Source organism: Pelodiscus sinensis, chromosome 27, assembly GCF_049634645.1.
Source record: "Pelodiscus sinensis isolate JC-2024 chromosome 27, ASM4963464v1, whole genome shotgun sequence".
NCBI classification, from domain to species: domain Eukaryota; kingdom Metazoa; phylum Chordata; order Testudines; family Trionychidae; genus Pelodiscus; species Pelodiscus sinensis.
Genome location: NC_134737.1, coordinates 13,356,526 through 13,375,381, shown reverse-complemented (window position 1 = coordinate 13,375,381; position 18,856 = coordinate 13,356,526). Strand labels below are relative to the sequence as shown.

Here is an 18,856-nt window from a genome sequence, read left to right as displayed (position 1 = left end):
CTACTGCATGGGGAGTGGGGGGAAAGGAGTCTCCCCCAGTGCTGCTTCTGGATCAGCCAGCGGGCACACCTGAGACTCCTCTGAGGCCACGTTGTTCTGTCGTGGCCCCTGGGCTGCCCACGGCTCTCCCAAGGGACACAGGGGCATGCGGGAATACAAAGGGCTATTGCGGCGTGTGAGTCTGCAGCCCTTGGTCTGGTGTGTGGCCGGCTGTCTGTGCCCAGCGGCTCTCACTCGGCTGCGTCTGGCTCCAGCAGCCGCGAGTCCCCGGGCTTCCCTTTAGCTCTCCCCCTCTTGCTCTGGCTCTCCCCTGACAGGAGGAGCGAGCCCGCCGAGAGGAAGAGGAGGCCAAGAAGAGGGCTGAAGAGGAGGCCAGGAAGAAGAAGGCTTTCTCCAACATGCTGCATTTCGGGGGCTACCTGCAGAAGGTGCGATTCCAGCCTGGGCTGGCTGTAGCCAGACTCTTCCCCCGCCCCCTGCCCCCGGGGATGCTGAGTCTCGTGGGGGGCGAGGGGGCGCCCATCCCTCCTGCAACCTGGGGACCCGTCTGGTCCATAGGCAGCATCTCTCTTTGCAGCAGGCCCCGTCGCCGTGACGCGTGCCTGGGGACCTGCGCCGTGCTAGGCTTGTCTCAGGCAGAGGCTGCTCTAACCTCACAGCAGCCTGCCCAACCCACTCCCAACTCTGTTCCCGAAAACCCTTTGCTCTCCAGCCGCGGCAGCCCCAGGAGCGGGCATTCCTGAGAGGCTGGTGCCAAGCGTGGCGGGGCTCGGCCCAGGGCACAGAGCCAGGAAGAAACCCCACGACAAGAGCCAGGGTAGATTAGCACGTGGGAAGAGTGGCCCGCAGCCGTCAACGGCAAATGGTTGCCTTGGGACTGCCGTTGGGTCTCTATCCCACCGTTAAAGGGGCCAGCAGTAGTGAGGCATGCTGGGAGAATTCCCAGGGGTTTTCACGAGGTCGTTGGGCTTAGAGCAGAAAACGCCAGGAATGGATTGTCCTGCTGCAGGGGAGAAGGGAGTCTCGCGAGAGCCGCCTGCATCCTTCGAGGACCTCATTTCCTAAGGTCACTGGACTTTACCCGCCCTCCCAAAACTCTAGACAGAACCGTGCCAGTCACCTAGGGCAGCTCTCCGAGTTTTGTCTTGCAAACTTCTTTGCCACGCCCGGCCATTGGTCTCCTCGCTTCTGGGGAGACGTACCGGTTCTGACAGTGTTCCAGCTCCACCTAGAGGCCCTGCTGGGATCCAGCCCCCTTGGGCCAGGTGCCCTGTGCTGCAGTCCCTGCCCCAGAGAGCTCACTAGATTAGGCAAAGATTGGGAAGGGAAACTGAGCCATGGAGCAGGCAAGTGACTTGATGGAGGTAACCCAGCAGGTTAGTGGCAGAGTGCTCAGGTCTGCTGAATCCCAAACTGGTTTCCCCTGCACTAGAGCAAACTTGTGGGAGTCAGATTGGCTGATGGGCCTCCCCATGCCATGAGACAGTAGGGGCTCCCTCCCCCAGTGGGCAGAAGGGGGAGCCAAGCTGCTGGGGGGGGCAGAGGAGTCAATTTCCTCTGACTTGGGCCAACTGGTGCCTTCAGACAGAGAAGAAGAGCGGGAAGAAGCAGACGGAGCGGGAGAAGAAGAAGAAGATTCTCGGAGAACGGCGAAAACCTCTGAACATCGACCACCTGAACGAAGAGAAGTTGAAGTGAGGGGGGGCGGGGACAGTAGCACCCCCAAACCTACCAGACGGGGGAGAGCCCGGGAGCACGTGCCTGAGCTCAGCCCCCTTTGGCATCACTAACCCAGAAGGGCAGCAAAACAATCTGCCCCCTTCGTCCCAAGTGAGGTCAGCTGCCCTCTTGGACCAGACTATGTGAGGCGCCTGCACCACCAGGGGGCAGCACTCCAGTGGTGGCTCCATCCATGCGGATGTGCAGATGCATCGCCCCTCGATCCCGGGGCTCTGCAGGGGAATGTGGCCACGCTTGCCACCGCTGGGGTCGCTGGCTGGGGCTGAACTTTTGAGCTGCAGACACTCAACCCCCAGTGTGGGAACCTGGGGGAAACTCCACGGTCGGGAGAGGTAGCAGGTTGGAATGGTTACAGGGGCTGGCCAGCAGGGGGAGCTGTGATCACACGTCTTCAGCCCTATCGTGTCCCCACTAGTGGCTTCAGGCCAGGTGGCAGTAGGCCCCGACCTGTCACTAAAGGGGGGGTGAACTGGGGCATTGCTCCAGGTCCCTATTCCTGCCTTGCCAAGGGGCAGTGCCTAAAGTGCCACCTCTCTAAAGGGCTGGTAGGCTGGTGGGGGTCAAAACTGCATGTGGCCCTTCCCCTGCATCTCCTCACAGACTCCCCGGGCTCTGCCCACAGAGACAAGGCCATGGAGCTGTGGCAGAGCATCCACGACCTGGAGGCTGAGAAATTCGACCTGCAGGAAAAGTTCAAGAGGCAGAAATATGAGGTGAGGCTTGTTCTGACCTCAGCTCCCCGCTTCGGTCCCATCTCTGCCGTGGGGCAGCTCTGGGTGGCTCTGGCTGACGTACCCAGCCTGCTCCTGTGAGGCAGGGAAACCCATGGACAGCGCCTTTGTTCTCCTGGGGCTGGTCGGGGGCTGGTGATAGCGTGGTTTTGCTCTGTGGATAATGATCCATCCAGGGGTGAGCTGAGATCCCTCCCCTGGATTTGAACTCGCTCACTGAGAGAGCAGGTGCCCCCAAGATCTTTCGTGAAGGACACGTGAGCTCTGCAGAACCCTAGCTACCAGCGCCGCAAAGCAGCCGGCCGGCCGTGGACTCCTGCGGATCGGCTAGCCAGCCGGAATCTCTCAGCAGCAAACACCCGGGCCTCTGCCAGTCTCTCCTGTTCTGAGTTATTTTATGGCTGGGTTATTTTATGCCCAGCGAACTGACAGCTTTGAAAATCACCTCTCTCACATTCCAGCGCACCCCTCACCACGCCCAGGTTTCACTAACATCTCTCCCATCCTCACACGGCTTCGGCACACACAGGGGCCTCGTGGCTCTTTGCTAAACCATGGGAGGACGCGGCGGGTGTCTTGCCAAATGGGATACGCTCCGGCTCCAGCAAGTGCCCGAAAAATTGTGCCAATGAAGCCATCTGTAGCCCTATTTCTCTTTTCTATGTGTTTGAGCTCTGGGCTCAGTTCTGGGAAATGCTGAGGCTCATTTCCTCAGTCACTTAAGTGCCTAACTCCCTTTGACAGTCTGGGCCCGAGTGCCCATGACTTGCAATGAAATCAGGGGAGTTGAGAGCCCGGCACAGCATCCGACCCTCTCTCTGTTTATCTCCCCTCTGAATGCTTGCTTGTCTCTGCTTTTTAATGGTCTCTTCTCTCTAACCCCACCAGATTGTCACGCTCACTGCTCGCTGCGATGAGCTGAGCAAGTAGTAAGTACCGCCCGGCCCACTGCCGGCAGCTTCCTGCTTGGGTTTGTGCTTGACAGGCCGGCTGGCTGAGAGGGAGCAGACAGCCCACTAGCGCAGGGCACAGCATAAGCAGAGGTCTGCTTTGGTGAGCCACAGAGCCAGTGGGATGGATTTAAGGTGGAGGGCACCTTTGGTTATAAGTGAGTGAGAATACAGGAATTGCCAGCCCGGATTAGCCCTCATTTCCCTATATAGTAGTCGCTTGACAGTGGCCAAAACCTGCTGCAGTAGAGGAAGGTGCAAGTAATGCTGCAATACAGCATCCTGCCCAAAGAGGGAGATTCCTCCTGACCCTTAAGAGCTCATGCCCTGAAGCATGACAATGTTTGAATGCTTTTTAAAAATCTGCTTACCAAGGCCCCAGGAATGAAAGAAATGAGAAGTGCTCAGCATTAAACAGCCCATTACCTATTGATAACTCAGAAGCACAGAAACCTGAGTGCATCTGGAGCAATCAGAGCCCAGGACGAAGTTTCAAACTATTGAATCAAGCCAAAGGACAGGGCCAATTACTCCTTAATTACCTGTCTGGAATGTGTGGAATGAAAAACTGTGCTACTGGAACCTCAGCTGGGGAGAAATTTGCTGGAGGTCTTGTGCAGCCAATAGAAAACCATCATTAGACTTTCTAAAAATGAGAGCGGATGGCTTTTCTAACACACGTTTTGGCCACCATTGTGAAGATTGATTAATCACTGGATGGGAATTAGAGGATTGAGAGTCCTGTGCTGATTATGTTAATCAATTCATAGATCCCAAGGCTGTGATCAATTAGTCTGACTTCTTGTGAAACTGCCCCAAAATAGTTCCTAGAACCAATCTTGTAGAAAAAACACCCAATCATGATTTCAAAATGGTCAGTGATGGAGAATCTACTATGACCATTGTTAAATTGTTCCAGTGGTTAATTACTGTTTCTGTTATAAGCTTAGTTTGTCAATATGGTCACACAGAGGACTGCCCCAACCACTAATATATTTATACTTGATGCTTCAAAAGGGCTAATTTTCCAAAGTGGAGGAAAGATAGGAGTGAAGCAACAGAAGGGGAAGAGCATTTAGATTTTAAACAAGAGTTAATTAGCTGCAGCAGCCCAGGAGCCAGCAAACAGAGCTGTAAACAGGGGAGTTTGAGTGGGAGTTCTGTTGGAGGAGAAGTTTGCATTTGGATTTGTATTGTTTGCATGTGTAGGCTTGTAGGGGCAGTGTGCTGGGAGAGAAGCTGAGCCCTGATTAGTGGGTGGGGCTTCACTGATTAGGGGTCCTATAAAGGTAGCCTTCCAGTCACGCAGCGGCCTAGATAGCTATAGGAATGCAGGAGCTAGCAAACAGAGCTGTAAACAGGGGAGTTTGAAAAGGAAGTTTGAATAGTGTAAAGTAATGCACATTCAGAAAAATAACCCCAACTATACATACAATATGATGGGGGCTAGTTTGGATATGACAAATCAGGAAAGAGATCTTGGAGTTATCGTGGACAGTATCCATGCAGTGGTGGTCAAAAAGGCAAATAGGATGCTAGGAATTATTAGGAAAGGGATAGAAAATAAGACCCAGAATATCTTACTGCTCCTGTATAAAACTATGGTACGCCCACATCTTGAATACTGTGTACAGATGTGGTCTCCTCACCTCAAAAAAGATATTTTGGCCTTGGAAAGGGTTCAGAAAAGGGCAACTAAAATGATTAGGGGTTTGGAACGGGTCCCATATGAGGAGAGGTTAAAGCGACTGGGACTTTTCAGTTTAGAAAAGAGAAGACTGGGGGGGATATGATAGAGGTCTATAAAATCATGAGTGGTGTGGAGAGGGCTGATAAAGAAAAGTTATTTATTAGTTCCCTAAACAGAAGAACTAGAGGACACCAAATGAAATTAATGGGTATCAGGTTTAAAACTAATAAAAGAAAGTTCTTCTTCACACAGTGTGTAGTCAACCTGTGGAACTCCTTGCCAGAGGAGGCTGTGAAGGCTAGGACTATAATAGAGTTTAAAGAGAAGCTAGATAATTTCATGGAGGTTAGGTCCATAAAAGGCTATTAGCCAGGGGATAAAATGGTGTCCTTGGCCTCTGTTTGTCAGAGGCTGGAGAGAGATGGCAGGAGACAAATTGCTTGATCATTGTCTTCGGTCCACCCTCTCTGGGGCACCTGGTGCTGGCCACTGTCGGCAGACAGGATACTGGGCTAGAAGGACCTTTGGTCTGACCCAGTACCGCTGTTCTTATGTTCTTATGTTATGGACTTTTTTGGGGTTTGTTTTTGTGTTCACCAGACTAATAGGATTTTGGTGAGAAAGTAGATAAAACACAGAGGCAGTAGTGGCCATGGCCCAAGTAGTAGAGAACACAAGGAGGATGATTGGATGTGGTAGCTGCGGTATGTCCATGATTCTGGAGGGGGTACCGGAAAGGAGTTTTGTTTGCATGAAGTGCCGCCTGATAGAGCTGATTGAAGAAAAGATCCGAGGACTGGCGATGTAGGTGGAAACTCTGGTCGAGTTTAGAAGGGGGTTTGAGCAGATGAGGGAGCGAAGGCATGGAGTGGCTGAAGGGGAAAGCTTAGATATGCACATGGAAGCAGGATCAAGGGCCTCAGAGGGGGGACTGCTGGGTGAAGAAAATGGACAGTGGAAGCATGTGACTAAGAGAGCCAGGCAGAGGAAAAGATGGGTCAGTGAAGGAAAAATAGAGCTCAAGAACAGGTATGCGGCGAATGAAGAAGGGGTACAGCAGGTAGATAATGAAGATGGAAGGGTGAGGAAGAAGAGAAGAGTGGCTAGTCCCATAGATAAAGGGAAAGAGTTAATGGAGACAACACCAATAATGAGCATCAGGAGGATACAGGATGGGTTAAAGAGGATTACAAGGGAAAACAGGAATGGCAAGGACTTGCAGCCAGAGGAAGCAAGAGATAGTCCAGAGAATCGCACTGTCACTAGGAAAAGGCAGGTCTACGTGATTGGGGACTCCTTATTGAGAAGAATAGACAGGCCTGTAACCAGAGCTGATCCAGAGAATAGAAGGGTGTGCTGTCTGCCAGGTGCTAAGATACGGGATGTGGAAATGAAACCAGATATTACAGGAATAACAGAAACATGGTGGAATACTAGGCATGACTGGAGTACAGGTATTGAAGGGTATGTGCTGTTTAGGAAAGACAGAAATAAGGGTAAAGGTGGTGGAGTCGCATTGTATATCAAAGATGAGGTAGATTGTAAAGAAAAAGTGATGGAATGGAGAAGACAGAGTCTGTTTGGACAAAAATCACATTGGGAAAGAAAACTATCAGATCCTCCCCTGGGATAGTGCTTGGGCTGTGTTATACACCACCAGGATCCAATCTGGATATGGATAGAGACCTCTTTAATGTTTTTAATGAAGTAAATACTCATGGAAACTGTGTAATCATGGGAGATTTCAACTTTTCAGATATAGACTGGAGAACAAGTACTAGTAATAATAATAGGGCTCAGATTTTCCTAGATGTGATAGCTGATGAATTCCTTCATCAAGTAGTTGCTAAACCAACAAGGGGGGGTGCTATTTTAGATTTGGTTTTGGTGAGTAGCAAGGACCTCATAGATGAAAAGGTTGTAGGGGACAACCTTGGCTTGAGTGATCATGAGCTAATTCAGTTCAAATTAAATGGAAGGATAAACAAAAATAAATCTGAGACTAGGGTTTTTGATTTCAAAAGGGCTAACTTTAATACATTAAGGAAATGAATTAGGGAAGTTGATTGGACTAAAGAAATTATGGATCTTGAGGTGGAGGAGGTCTGGGATTATTTTAAGTTAAAGTTGCAGAAGCTGTCAGAAGCCTGTATCCCAAGAAAAGGGAAAAAATTTATAGTCAGGTGTGTTAGACCAAGCTGGATGAGCAAGCATCTCAGAGAGGTGATTAAGAAAAAGCAGAAAGCATATAAGGAGTGGAAGATGGGAGGGATCAGTAAAGAAAGCTACCTTATTGAGGTTAGAGCATGTAGGGATAAAGTGAGAGAGGCTAAAAGTCAGGTATTGTTGGATCTTGCAAAGGGAATTAAAACCAATAGTAAAAGGTTTTATAGGCATATAAATAGGAAAAAAACAAAAAAAGAAGTAGGACCGCTAATTACTAAGGATGGAGTGGAGGTTAAGGATAATCTAGGAATGGCCCAATATCTAAAAAAATACTTTGCTTCAGTCTTTAATGAGGCTAATGAAGAGCTTAGGGATAATGGTAACATAACAAATGGGACTAAGGATGTGGAGGTAGATATTACCATATCTGAGGTAAAAGCCAAACTTGAACAGCTTAATGGGAGTAAATTGGGGGGCCCAGATAATCTTCATCCAAGAATATTAAAGGAACTGGAACATGAAATGGCAAGTCCATTAGCAAAACTTTTTAATAAATCTCTAAGCTCAGGGGTTGCACCATTTGACTGGAGAATTGCTAATATAGTTCCGATTTTTAAGAAAGGGGAAAAAAGCGACCCGGGTAACTATAGGCCTGTTAGTTTGACACCTGTAGTATGCAAGATCTTGGAAAAAATGTTGAAGGAGAAAGTAGTTAGAGACATTGAGGCTAATGGCAATTGGGACAAATTACAACATGGTTTTACAAAAGGTAGATCGTGCCAAACCAACCTGATCTCCTTTTTTGAGAAAGTAACAGATTTTTTAGATAAAGGAAATGCAGTGGATCTAATCTACCTCGACTTTAGTAAGGCATTTGATACAGTACCACATGGGGAATTATTGGTTACATTGGAAAAGATAGGGATTAATATGAAAGTTGAGAGGTGGATAAGCAACTGGTTAAAGGGGAGACTACAGCGGGTCATACTGAAAGGTGAACTGTCAGATTGGAGGAAGGTTACTAGCGGAGTTCCTCAGGGATCAGTTTTGGGGCCAATTTTATTTAATCTTTTTATTACTGACCTTGGCACCAAAAGTAGAAGTGTCCTGATAAAATTTGCGGCTGTCCCAAAGTTGGGAGGTATTGCCAATTCAGAAAAGGATCGGGATATCATACAGGAAGATCTGGATGTCTTTGTAAATTGGAGTGATAGCAATAGGATGACATTTAATAGTGAGAAGTGTAAGGTTATGCATTTAGGGATTAATAACAAGAACTTTAGTTATAAGCTGGGGACACATCAGTTGGAAGTAACGGAGGAGGAGAAGGACCTCGGAGTCCTGGCTGATTATAGGATTACTATGAGCTGCCATTGTGACATGGCCGTGAAAAAGGCTAATACGATCTTGGGATGTATTAGGCGAGGTATTTCCAGTAGGGATAAGCAGGTGTTAGTGCCATTATACAAGTCATTGGTGAGACCCCATTTGGAATACTGTGTGCAGTTCTGGTCTCCCATGTTTAAGAAGGATGAATTCAAACTGGAACAGGTACAAAGATGGGCCACTAGGATGATCCGAGGAATGGAAAACCTGTCTTATGAAAGGAGACTCAAGGAGCTTGGCTTGTTTACCTTAACCAGAAGAAGGCTGAGGGGGGACACGATTGCTCTCTTTAAATATATTAGAGGGATAAATACCAGGGAGGGAGAGGAATTATTTAAGCTTAATATCAATGTGGACACAAGAACAAATGGATATAAGCTGGCTAGTAGGAAGTTTAGACTTGAGATAAGACGAAGGTTTCTAACCATTAGAGGAGTGACGTTCTGGAACGGCCTTCCAAGGGAAGTAGTGGGGGCAAAAGATCTATCTGGTTTCAAGATTAAACTAGATGGGTTTATGAAGGGGATGGTTTGATGAGATAACATGATCTTGGTAACTAATTGGCCATTCATTATCAGTGGGAAATAGGCCAATGGAGGGATAATATGAGTTACTATAGAGAACTTTCTGGGTGTCTGGTGGGTGAGTCTTGCCCACATGCTCAGGGTTCAGCTGATCGCCATATTTGGGGTCTGGAAGAAAGGAATTTTCCATCCAGGGTAAATTGGCAGAGGCCCTGGAGGTTTTTCGCCTTCCTCTGTAGCATGGGGTACAGATCACAGCTGGAGGATTCTCTGCATCTTGGGGTCTTCGAACTATTTGAAGGTTTCAATATCTGAGATATAGGTCTGAGGATTATTCCAGGAGTGGGTGGGTGAGATTCTGTGGCCTGCATTGTGCAGGGGGTCAGACTAGATGATCACAATGGTCCCTTCTGACCTTGGAGTCTGAGTAACTTCAGGGGGTAGCCAAGTACAGGATAAACTTAAAAAAAACATCAAGTGGTCTGGTAGCGCTTTATAGACTAACTTTATTAAATCAAAGTTGTCCCATTTCTTAATTAAACAAAGTTCAGCTTGGTTCAGTGGGGAACTGAAGACATCAAGTTAGAAATCAAAGCAATCAACAACAAATGGAGAAGAGGGGAAATAGATCATAATCCGTATCAATGAGCAGTTATGAAAAGTAGACAAGACAAAAGAAACGAATGAGTTCATATAAAATTCCATGTCTGGCAGGTCTAAGGACAAGAAGAAGGTTTTTTAAAGCGTACACACAAGAACTCCTGGCAATGATATAAGCCCTTTAGTGGAACAGATGGTAAAACTGTTAACAAGGCTGCAAAAGCAGAAGAGTTCAATAAATATTTCTGTTCTGTATGGGGCAAGAAGCAGGTTGATGTATACATCAGATAGGGATTTTTAAAACAGCATTCCTGGACAATTTGCACCCGAAAGGCCTAAAACTGTTAGCCGAGGAGATCTCTGGCCCATTGGTGTTTATTTTGAATAAACCAGGGATCTCTAGTCTGGCCTTAAAATCCCTGACTCTACTACAACTCTAGCTTTTCCCATTGTCTATATAAAGGTCCCATCCTTGTTTTTGCTCTTAAAACCATTCTCATAAGTGGCTCCTGATGTCAGGTGTTTGATTGGAAGACACCTTGTGGCTTCCTCCTCTCTGCTGTTTTTTGGGGTGAGTCAGGAGGTGGGGGAGGGGGTGAATAGGAGTGGGGAGTGGTGCAGAGTGAGGTCCAGTTCTGGGCTCTTGCCTTCCTGGCGTCCAGGTGGGCCCACAGGCTGTCTGCTCTCTTGATGCCTCTCTGTGGAGTGTGTTTGAATCTTGCCTGGCTTGCAATGGCCTTCTCCAGTAAGGGCAGTCATGCGGCATGCCTGGGTAAGTACAGGAGCCCTCTCCAGACTGTTTGAGCAATTCCTGTCCTGTCCTTCCCGTCCCAGTCCTTGGAGCGCTAGCTAAACCAGCAGTTCTGGATCTTCCTTTGCCAAACAGCCAAGGTTCCTAGCCAACCGTGTCTGAATTTGCTTTCTGGCTGGTACCTACCACTCTTCCTTTCCTCCTGTGCACATGGCTCACTTGGCCCTGCCAGCAAGGAGGCAGGAACTATGTGTAAAGCTGGGGAGCAAGACTGCACAGAAGACATCGGATCCCCAGAGCCCAGGTCACGTCCTTTGGGGAGCCCTGGCAGGATGGCGACTGCTCCCTCTAGTCACAGCTGAGAACCGCCTTTGCTTGCTCTGTACCCCCGGAGAGGCAGGACTGGGCTGTTCCGGGGCTGCCCAGAGATGCCGGTTACACAGGAGAGAAGCACGGTGAAGACCTGGGGAGGCTTGGGAGAGATTCTCCTTCCTTCCGTCGCTCTCCAGAAGGGAGCCGCGAGCGTCTCTCTCCGAACGGCCCTGCAGGTTGCCCTTTGCGTGCGGCAGCGGAGGAGAGCCAGACAGGATCTGTGCTGAGAAGAAAGGGGACGCAGCTTCCCTAGCTCCTCACTGGGCTGAATGCAGCCGGTGCTGCCCAGCGTGGCCTCCAGGGTCTCCCTGTCTCCTAGCCGGGGCGGAGCAGGGGCTGCTGACAGCACTACATGGCCCAGCTGCTAGACAGTCACACTGGGGAAACCGTTTCCTGATCCGTCTTCTGCTGCCCGGCAGCAGCCCACTGCCAGTGCAAGGCGTCAGCCCCAGGCCTCACTGCCCTTCTGTATTTCTCTTGCAGATTAATGTTCTCCGAAACCGCATTAGCGATCACCAGAAGGTGTAAGTACCCGGGCTGCCTTCTGCCTCCCCCAGCCGAGCCCTCTTGGCTCTCTTCCAGCCGCCCTCCTTCACCCCTCGCCTGCTCGCTGCTCCTCTGCGCTCCGCCCTTTCCCTGCGCCCTCTCTCCTCCATCGCTCCTCCTTGTCTGTCTTTTGTTCTGTCGCCCTGGCCTCTGCCTCCCCTGCTCCCCATCTTGCTCCTGCACATTCACTAGCACACAGAGGAGACCAGAGTCAGTGTTTTTATCCTGTTGTGCTTCCATCCTTCCTCTGCTCCTGCTCACACGCTTCCCTGTTCTTCCTCCTCTGCCCATCACTTGCTTCTCCCCCCATCCCATGAGCTTTCCTTCTGTAACCTCATTGCACAGATGGGTTGTCACAGGTGTCCATGTCTCTGCCTCTGAGCCACAACCACCTTTAGGGTCTGGCCCACCTCTTGCTGCCAGCTGAGACTCCTTTAGCTCAAGCATCAGCAGTGAGTGCCGAAGGTGCTGGGTTCAAACCTTGAAGACGAAGGCAGGGGAGTCCTCCTTTGTCATCCGTGGGGGAGCTGTGTTAGTCTGTAACTTTAAAAACAAGTAGTCCAGGGGCACCTTAGAGACTAACAAAAATAGCTAGGATCATGAGCTTTCGTGGGCAAAACCCACTTCCTCAGATGAGTTGGAGTGGAAATGACAGAAACCAAGATCTATATAACAGCAGACGTACTGATGTGAAAAAGCGGGTGTTAAAGGCAAGCGGAATTGTTTTCCCCTTGTTGTGATCCTGTATCCGATACTGGCTGGCTACACAGCTTGCATCTGAGTGAGATACACACCCGCTGTGTTCCTCCTAAGATCCCTTATGCTTTGTGAGGTATGGCTGAGCTTTGCTTAAATAAGGTATTTAAGCGCCACATGGTGGCTGAACAGTATAAAACAACGAGGAGTCCTATATTATCTTCACAAAGTCATAAGCCCATGACTGCTGATGCCCAGATCAATTTGCTAGCCTGTAAGGTGCCACAGGACTCCTTGTGTTTCAGCCAAAACAACACTAACACAACTGCCCCTCTGAGACTTGTCACGGTATAATACAATTAGCATTCCATTGCCTCTCCCATGTGCAATATTTACACGGTCACGCTGGTTTTGAAGTTCAGTGCGGATCAGTCTGTTAAAAGTGTCTGAAATTTGTACTGGTTTTCTAATTACGTGATCCAAATGCATAACCGCTCAGGCTTCTGGCTATCTGCTAGTTGCAATGACCAGCTCCATCCTCATCTTGTTCTGGATTCATCATTTGTAGAGTTCTGACGATTTTTTTTCCCGAGGAACAAAAAGTAGGTTGTTGACCTGTCCTGGGTCAGTCTTGATCCCATGATCTGGTGGCTACATTCTTTGCCTTTACAACAGTGGTAGTTGTCCATCTTCTCCGACATGAGCTTAGTCAAGTCCCAGGTTCTAGACCCGAGTGAAAGTGTTCGTAAACTCTTTTAGCCCCGTTATCCAATCTGGCTGCTGTCTTTGGCCAGTTTGGAGAGAGAGCGGATGCTCCAGTTTTGGAGAAGAGTATGAGTTGTCTTCCCATCAGGAGTTGCACAGGGCTAAATCCAATAGCTGGTGGTGATCTGTAGCTCAGAAGAGCACAGAATGGATTTTCCTCCGTGAAGATTTTCTTGGCTGCCTGTACAGCTCTCAGCTTCTCCGTTTGCTTGTGGCTAATGTGGCCTGCGAGTAATATGCTCTAGTGATATGGCTTGCTAGTAATATCTAAGTCCTATTTAATTCAGAATGAGTTATATTCTGCTGCAGTGAATTTTGGCCCATCTTCTGTCACTGGTGGTTCCAGAATACGAAAGGTGAGCAAAATTGCACATCAGTGTCTTGATAACACTGTGACATGCTATTTCTCTCAAGTATAGTATTTCCATGTACCTGGAAAAACAGTCTATAGCGGCCAGGTAATGATATCCTTTGAGTTCACCCGTATCTGCAGCCAGTTCCCTCCAACATCTCTCCGGTAGGGGTGCTGTGATTAAAAGTGTTGGGTTGGTCTGTTAGTTCTGTGACATTCACATGCAGATACTTTCTTCTTTACATCTTTGCTGATACCTAGTCACCATAGTGACTGGATTACCCATGCTCAGCATGTAGTTAATCTTTGATGTCCTCCATGGACGAGGTTTGGGATTTCTCCTCCTATTTCGTTTGGAATGACAATGCAGTTGTCTCTAACCATGAGTTCATTTGACTTGCAAATTTATTCAGGCATGGCAATGTAGTGTCTCGTCATTGACTCTGTGAACTTTTAGATAGGTGGGCCAGCTGGCCCTAATGGAACTTCGAACTTCCTGAAGTTGTGGGTCTGTCAAAGTTGATTTTGTATCTGTCCATGGATGCCTTTACATCTCTTCCAGCTGACGGGTCGCTGAGTGTGATGCAAGGCTCTGTGTCAATATCTGTTACTGACAGATTTCTTCCAGGAACATATTTAGCAATTGGGTTAAATTGCATTAACCGCAGCAATCAACATTGGTGTCTTACTGGTACTTCATCCAGTCCTTTTCTGCTGAGGAAGGTTACAGGTGATCTGTGGTCTAAGTGTAAATACACCCAATCCACACATCTAGCTGTAAAAGTTCTCACATGCCCATACGGTTCCACCAAAGAACCATGTATCAAAACGTCGTCCATGAACAGTACCACTCCGTCTGTGTGCGTTAGCAGTTCTGCCATCTTTGCAAAACGTCAGGTGCACTTATGATCCCAAAAAGTAAACCGACAAAAAAAAACAAAAAAACCTCTCCCCCAAATGCTGTAAATGGTCAGTTAAGCATTGTCTTTGGCTAAAGGAACTTGCCAGAATCCACTGGAGGCTTCCACTAGAGAATACAGTCGCTCCTTTCATCCAGTGTGTGCCTTCATGGTATGCCATCTGGGCAGTGAATTCTTCTCCTCTGACAGCTGGAGTTGTCCATCTTTTGTCTCCATCCTCCTTAGGACTCTGTTGTGCTCGGGGATCAGATACAGACTGGCTCCAGACCTTATTTCAGAGCATGAGACACACTAGATAGTTGCATTGAGAGATTCTTTAATGCATAGCCGGCTATGGCCGAGTGTAGCTTGAACACAGTGTTTTACACACAGGGCATACTGGTGACTGACCAGTGTAAGACAGCTCAGCATTCCAGTACACCCCTTCCCCCCCCACATGCTCCTTTCTTCTCCTAGCAGTGTCTTTTCCCTCACATCTTATCTCCTCCACCCCCCCATATCCTCCTCTCCCCTTTGTTCTCCTGTGTTCCCTTCTCTCCTCCTTTTTTCACTTGGGTATCTCCCGCCTCCTTTCCGCCTCTCCCAGTGACTGTTCTCCCCGACCTTTCCCCGCTGTCTCTTCCACTCTGCTCATTTTCCCTCTCCCCCCATCACTGCTGCCACCCTCCCCCCTTGTTGTCGTTCTTTCAGCTGCTCTTGGTTTTTGGAGACCCAGCTGTGGGGGATTCTGGGCCCTGGCAGCTTTGCTCCTGGGGGGGGAGAGAGGGGGTGAAGGAGGAACAGTGGAAGGGCCTCTGTGTGGAAGCTCTTTGCCCCTCGTGGCTCTCAGAATCCACAGGGCTAGGGAGGAATATCCCAGCTCCTTGTGTGGGACGTTGCCCCCTTCCCTCCCAGGAAGTCCCCCCCTTAACTGCCATGCTCTTTTAGAGGAGCAGGCAGGGGCTGCCCTTTGTGGGGCAAACACAGGCAGTGGGATGACCAGCCTAGACCGCTATAGGGCACCGGAAACCTTGCCCTCTCTCCAGCTAGCCCAGTGGCTCTGAGGGCCCAGCTCTGACTGGCTCAGGCCTACGATCCAGCTAACCCAGTATCCTGGCCTCAGTCGTCCTCTCTTGCGGGGCAAGAATGACAGGATCCAGTGCCAGACGGACCCCCTGGCTCCATGGGAGGGGCTCCATTGAATGTTGGGGTATCCCATTTCGGTTTGGAGACAGTTCTCTTGTGCCTCAGTCGCAGGGGCTCCCTGCTTTTCATGGCCCCCTTATGTTTGCCTCCTTGTAAGGAACGATTTCATATAAGCAGGATCAGCAGTTTCCAGTCTGTTCTCTTCCACGGGTGGAATTGTGAGTCCAATGCCGTTTTCACTAGTGCGACTGAGAGGGGACTCGGGCCCAGGTGGGGAGAGGGGGTCACTCCCGAGTCTCACCACAGTAAGTGAAAGTGAACACGGCTGCATCCCTTGAGCCTCTAAGGAAAGGGAAAATTCTAGTGAAATGTTCTCCCCCAAATTGTCCCCTTTTTTAATCACAACTTTGAGTTTCAGAACTTTTCCGCCAGTTCCCTGCATGGCATCTCCAGGCCCTATGGAGATGTACTTAGGAGGGAATAGCAGAACTTGGCAAGGCATTGGGATTATGTTCCCATGTCGTGTCTCTAGCGATCAGGAGCAAGAGGCAGAGCTGGACAAGGGTAGCCCAGTAGCTAGTGAGTCCTTTAGCCTTTGCCTGGAGGCATCAGACCCTCTCCGGTCCGTACAAAGAAGCAGGGTCGTGCTGCTCTAGCAGCGCCTTTCAGACCTTGCTCCCTGAGAATCAGGCCCAGATGCTGGGAGCGTGCTGCTGTTTACACCAAATCTCTCTTCTCTCTTCCCCCTGACGGGACCCGGCCCTGCAGCAAAGGGTGAGTAGCATGGCTGTCTTGGTGCTGCGTGGGGCAGATCTGCTTTCCACTGCATGCATGCTGCATGGGGAAACTGGTTTGAAGTGAAGCTGGCCAGGAGAGGGCAAACTAGGAGCCGTCTAAGAGCATCCTGTCACCATGGTAACTTGTACCCAGGGCCACTTTTCATGGGACCCTGGGCTTGGGCAGGGCAGCAGCAAACGGAGCAGAGCAAGAAGGAAACCAAACCCCTGCGGGCTCCTCTTATTTGACAGGTCCGGCGATGACGGTGAAAAATCGGACTCCATAGAGTATTATTCTGTTTGGCACCTGAGCTCTGTGAGGGCCAGTACGTCACATGGGCTGGTTTCTCATCCCTGATTGGATGCACTAGGCTTTATCAACAGGAGGGATTCCTGAGTCAATGCACTTCTCCGGCCTTGCAAGTCGCTGGAGCCACACAGGCCCTGTGGGACTTACAGCAGCCGGCCTTCGCTGCCCATGGGGCGGCCAGGGGCCTCCCCACGCTAGCAATAGGCAAACTGCTCCCGGGCAGAGGCAGCAGGGACGGGCCAGGCCAGGACAGAGCTGGGAATTTGTTCCCGAACTCTGGAAAATAAAGGCCACTTTTATCCTTACTGATGTGGGGCCAGATCCCTCCTGGTGCAGAGCAGCGCTGCTTCCTTACTGTAATGGAGCCAGATTACGCCACACGAGGGTTTGGCCTAGGCTCTTTAACACACTGGCTAATGCTAACGACTTCAGAGGCACCATCTTCGCTTGTATTCACCTCTGCACCAGTGTCTGGGCCCTTCCCTGCCCGCCTGAGCCGAAGGGCCAAGTGAGCAGCCCTGAATGTCACTGTAAAATGCATGGACTGGGGCCCTCTTAGGCGCGAACTTCACCTGCCCCGCTGGGCCGAGTTCTCTCCTCACTGGCAGCCGGTGTAGATTAGGAAAGAATCCGGCCCAATGCACTGGGTTAACATCCACGCCTCATCACTGCTGCTTGGCGGAGGGGGATTTTGAGTTGCTGTTTCTATCCCGGCCAAGTGCTCAGGGATCGTTTTCCTAAGGACTCTTTGGGACTGGAGAAGGGGTCTCTGTAGAACAGAAGTGGGGAACCTCAGGCCTGCAGGCTGGAACACACAACATCCCCTAGGCTGGGGGCCCCCGAAGTGTGTGGGGGGAATGTGGGGAGCGTCTTTCTGCTTCTCGGCCAGGGGCCACGTCAGGGAGGGATTGGTTTTGGGTTTTTGCTTCTCACTTGTGCGCGGCTCCTGACTGATTTTCCTGTGGGTGTGCGGCCCCTGACCCCAAACAAGTTCCCCAGTCCTGCTGTAGAAATGGGAGAAAGTCCAGAGAAGAGCAACAAAAAGGACGAAAGGTCTAGAGAACATGAGCTATGTGGGAAGACTGAGGAATTGGGCTTGTTTAGTTTGGAAAGGAGAAGACTGAGAGCTGGACTCGATGACCTCCTGAGGTCTCTTCCAGCCCTACAATTCTATGATCGTATGACATGACAGCAGCTTTCACGTACCTAAAAGGGTGTTACAAGGAGGAAGGAGACAAATTGTCCTCTGTAACCTGTGAGGATAGGTCAAGAAGCAACGGGCTTAAACGGCAGCAAGGGAGGTTTAGGTTGGACAGTAGGAAAAACTCCCTACCTGTCAGTGAGGTTAAACACTGGAATAAATTGCCCAGGGAGGTTGTGGAATCTCCATCCCTGGGGATATTTTAGAGCAGGTTGGACAGACACCTGTCAGGGATGGTCTAGATGGTGCTTGGTCCTGCCGTGAGGGCAGGGGCCTGGAATGCACGACCATCCATTTCTAGTAGTCTATAATGACCAATGTACCTGCCTTGCCCCAGCGGTACCCAGAGCCCCTCCTTCTCTTAGCTTCCCTTTCTCACCCCTTTGGGGTAACACATTTCAGCGGGTGCTTCTCCACTTCCCCCCTAGCACAAAGGCTGCCCGTGGGAAGACTGTGGTTGGCGGCCGCTGGAAGTAGAACCTGTCAGGCGGGCACAAGGCAGAGGAGAGGCCCAGGCGTGGAGAGACGCATTTCTGTTTGGTCATCCAGCTGGACTCCATTTTCCGTGGATCCTGCATGAACCTACCCACCTCCCTGAAGGACCCGGGCCAGTTGTGCTTGCACTGACTGCACGGCAAGGGCAGTGCTCTTGTGTGTGGAGCAAATGCCTTGCTAGCTGCTGCTTGCTCTTTTCACTGACCCCTGAGATGTTGTCGTGTCTGTAAATAAAGAGAATCATGAAGCGAGACACACCCTTCCTGCCCAGTCATCTTCTCTATGTCTGGCTCGCTGAGTCTGACCTACTTCCCTGTGTCCAGAAGATACAGGCTGTGGACCTGCTCCTCAGCTTGGTTATGGCATGTCTGTGACTCCATTGAACCATGCTGCTATATGCTGCCTGAGTTCAGGGGCACTATGTCCAGCTGCAGCCGCTGATGGTTTGCTCCCTGCTAGGGATGGATGGATTTTAAAGTTTCAGAAAGATCCCAAACAATGTTCCCCCTAGTCTTTTCCACCCGTGTGTGGAATAATTGTTTTGTGTGCACCAAGGCATGTGTGAAATGTGCACCACCAGGAGCAACACAAAACTCAATTGTGGGTTTTGCGCTAATAAGCTAGGCAGCATTTGAATGTCTCCTGAGCTGAGCTTACAAGGACCAGTGGTCCCAATGCAATTGGACTAATTCCATTTGATTTTGAGAAGCTCTGCTAACACAAGAAGCAATGGGCGTAAAGTGCTACTAGGGAGGTTTAG

General features: G+C 49.9%; 1 protein-coding gene across 4 annotated transcripts in view; it reads left to right on the top strand.

The window, feature by feature from the left end:
- Positions 1-18,379, top strand: part of TNNT2 (troponin T2, cardiac type) — a 28,056-nt gene extending 9,677 nt beyond the window's left edge. Inside the window, exons 8-12 of one of the 4 annotated variants that reach the window (XM_075909899.1) lie at positions 318-428; positions 1,585-1,694; positions 2,363-2,453; positions 3,360-3,400; positions 18,030-18,379. In XM_075909899.1, coding sequence (XP_075766014.1) covers positions 318-428; positions 1,585-1,694; positions 2,363-2,453; positions 3,360-3,400; positions 18,030-18,078 — 402 coding nt within the window. In that variant the 3' untranslated portion in view covers positions 18,079-18,379. Of the gene's footprint in view, positions 1-317; positions 429-1,584; positions 1,695-2,362; positions 2,454-3,359; positions 3,401-11,393; positions 14,630-18,029 lie in introns of those variants that run through there. The other 3 variants (XM_075909900.1, XM_075909901.1, XM_075909902.1) reach the window with 3 other exon arrangements.
- The last annotated feature ends 477 nt before the right edge of the window (positions 18,380-18,856 follow it).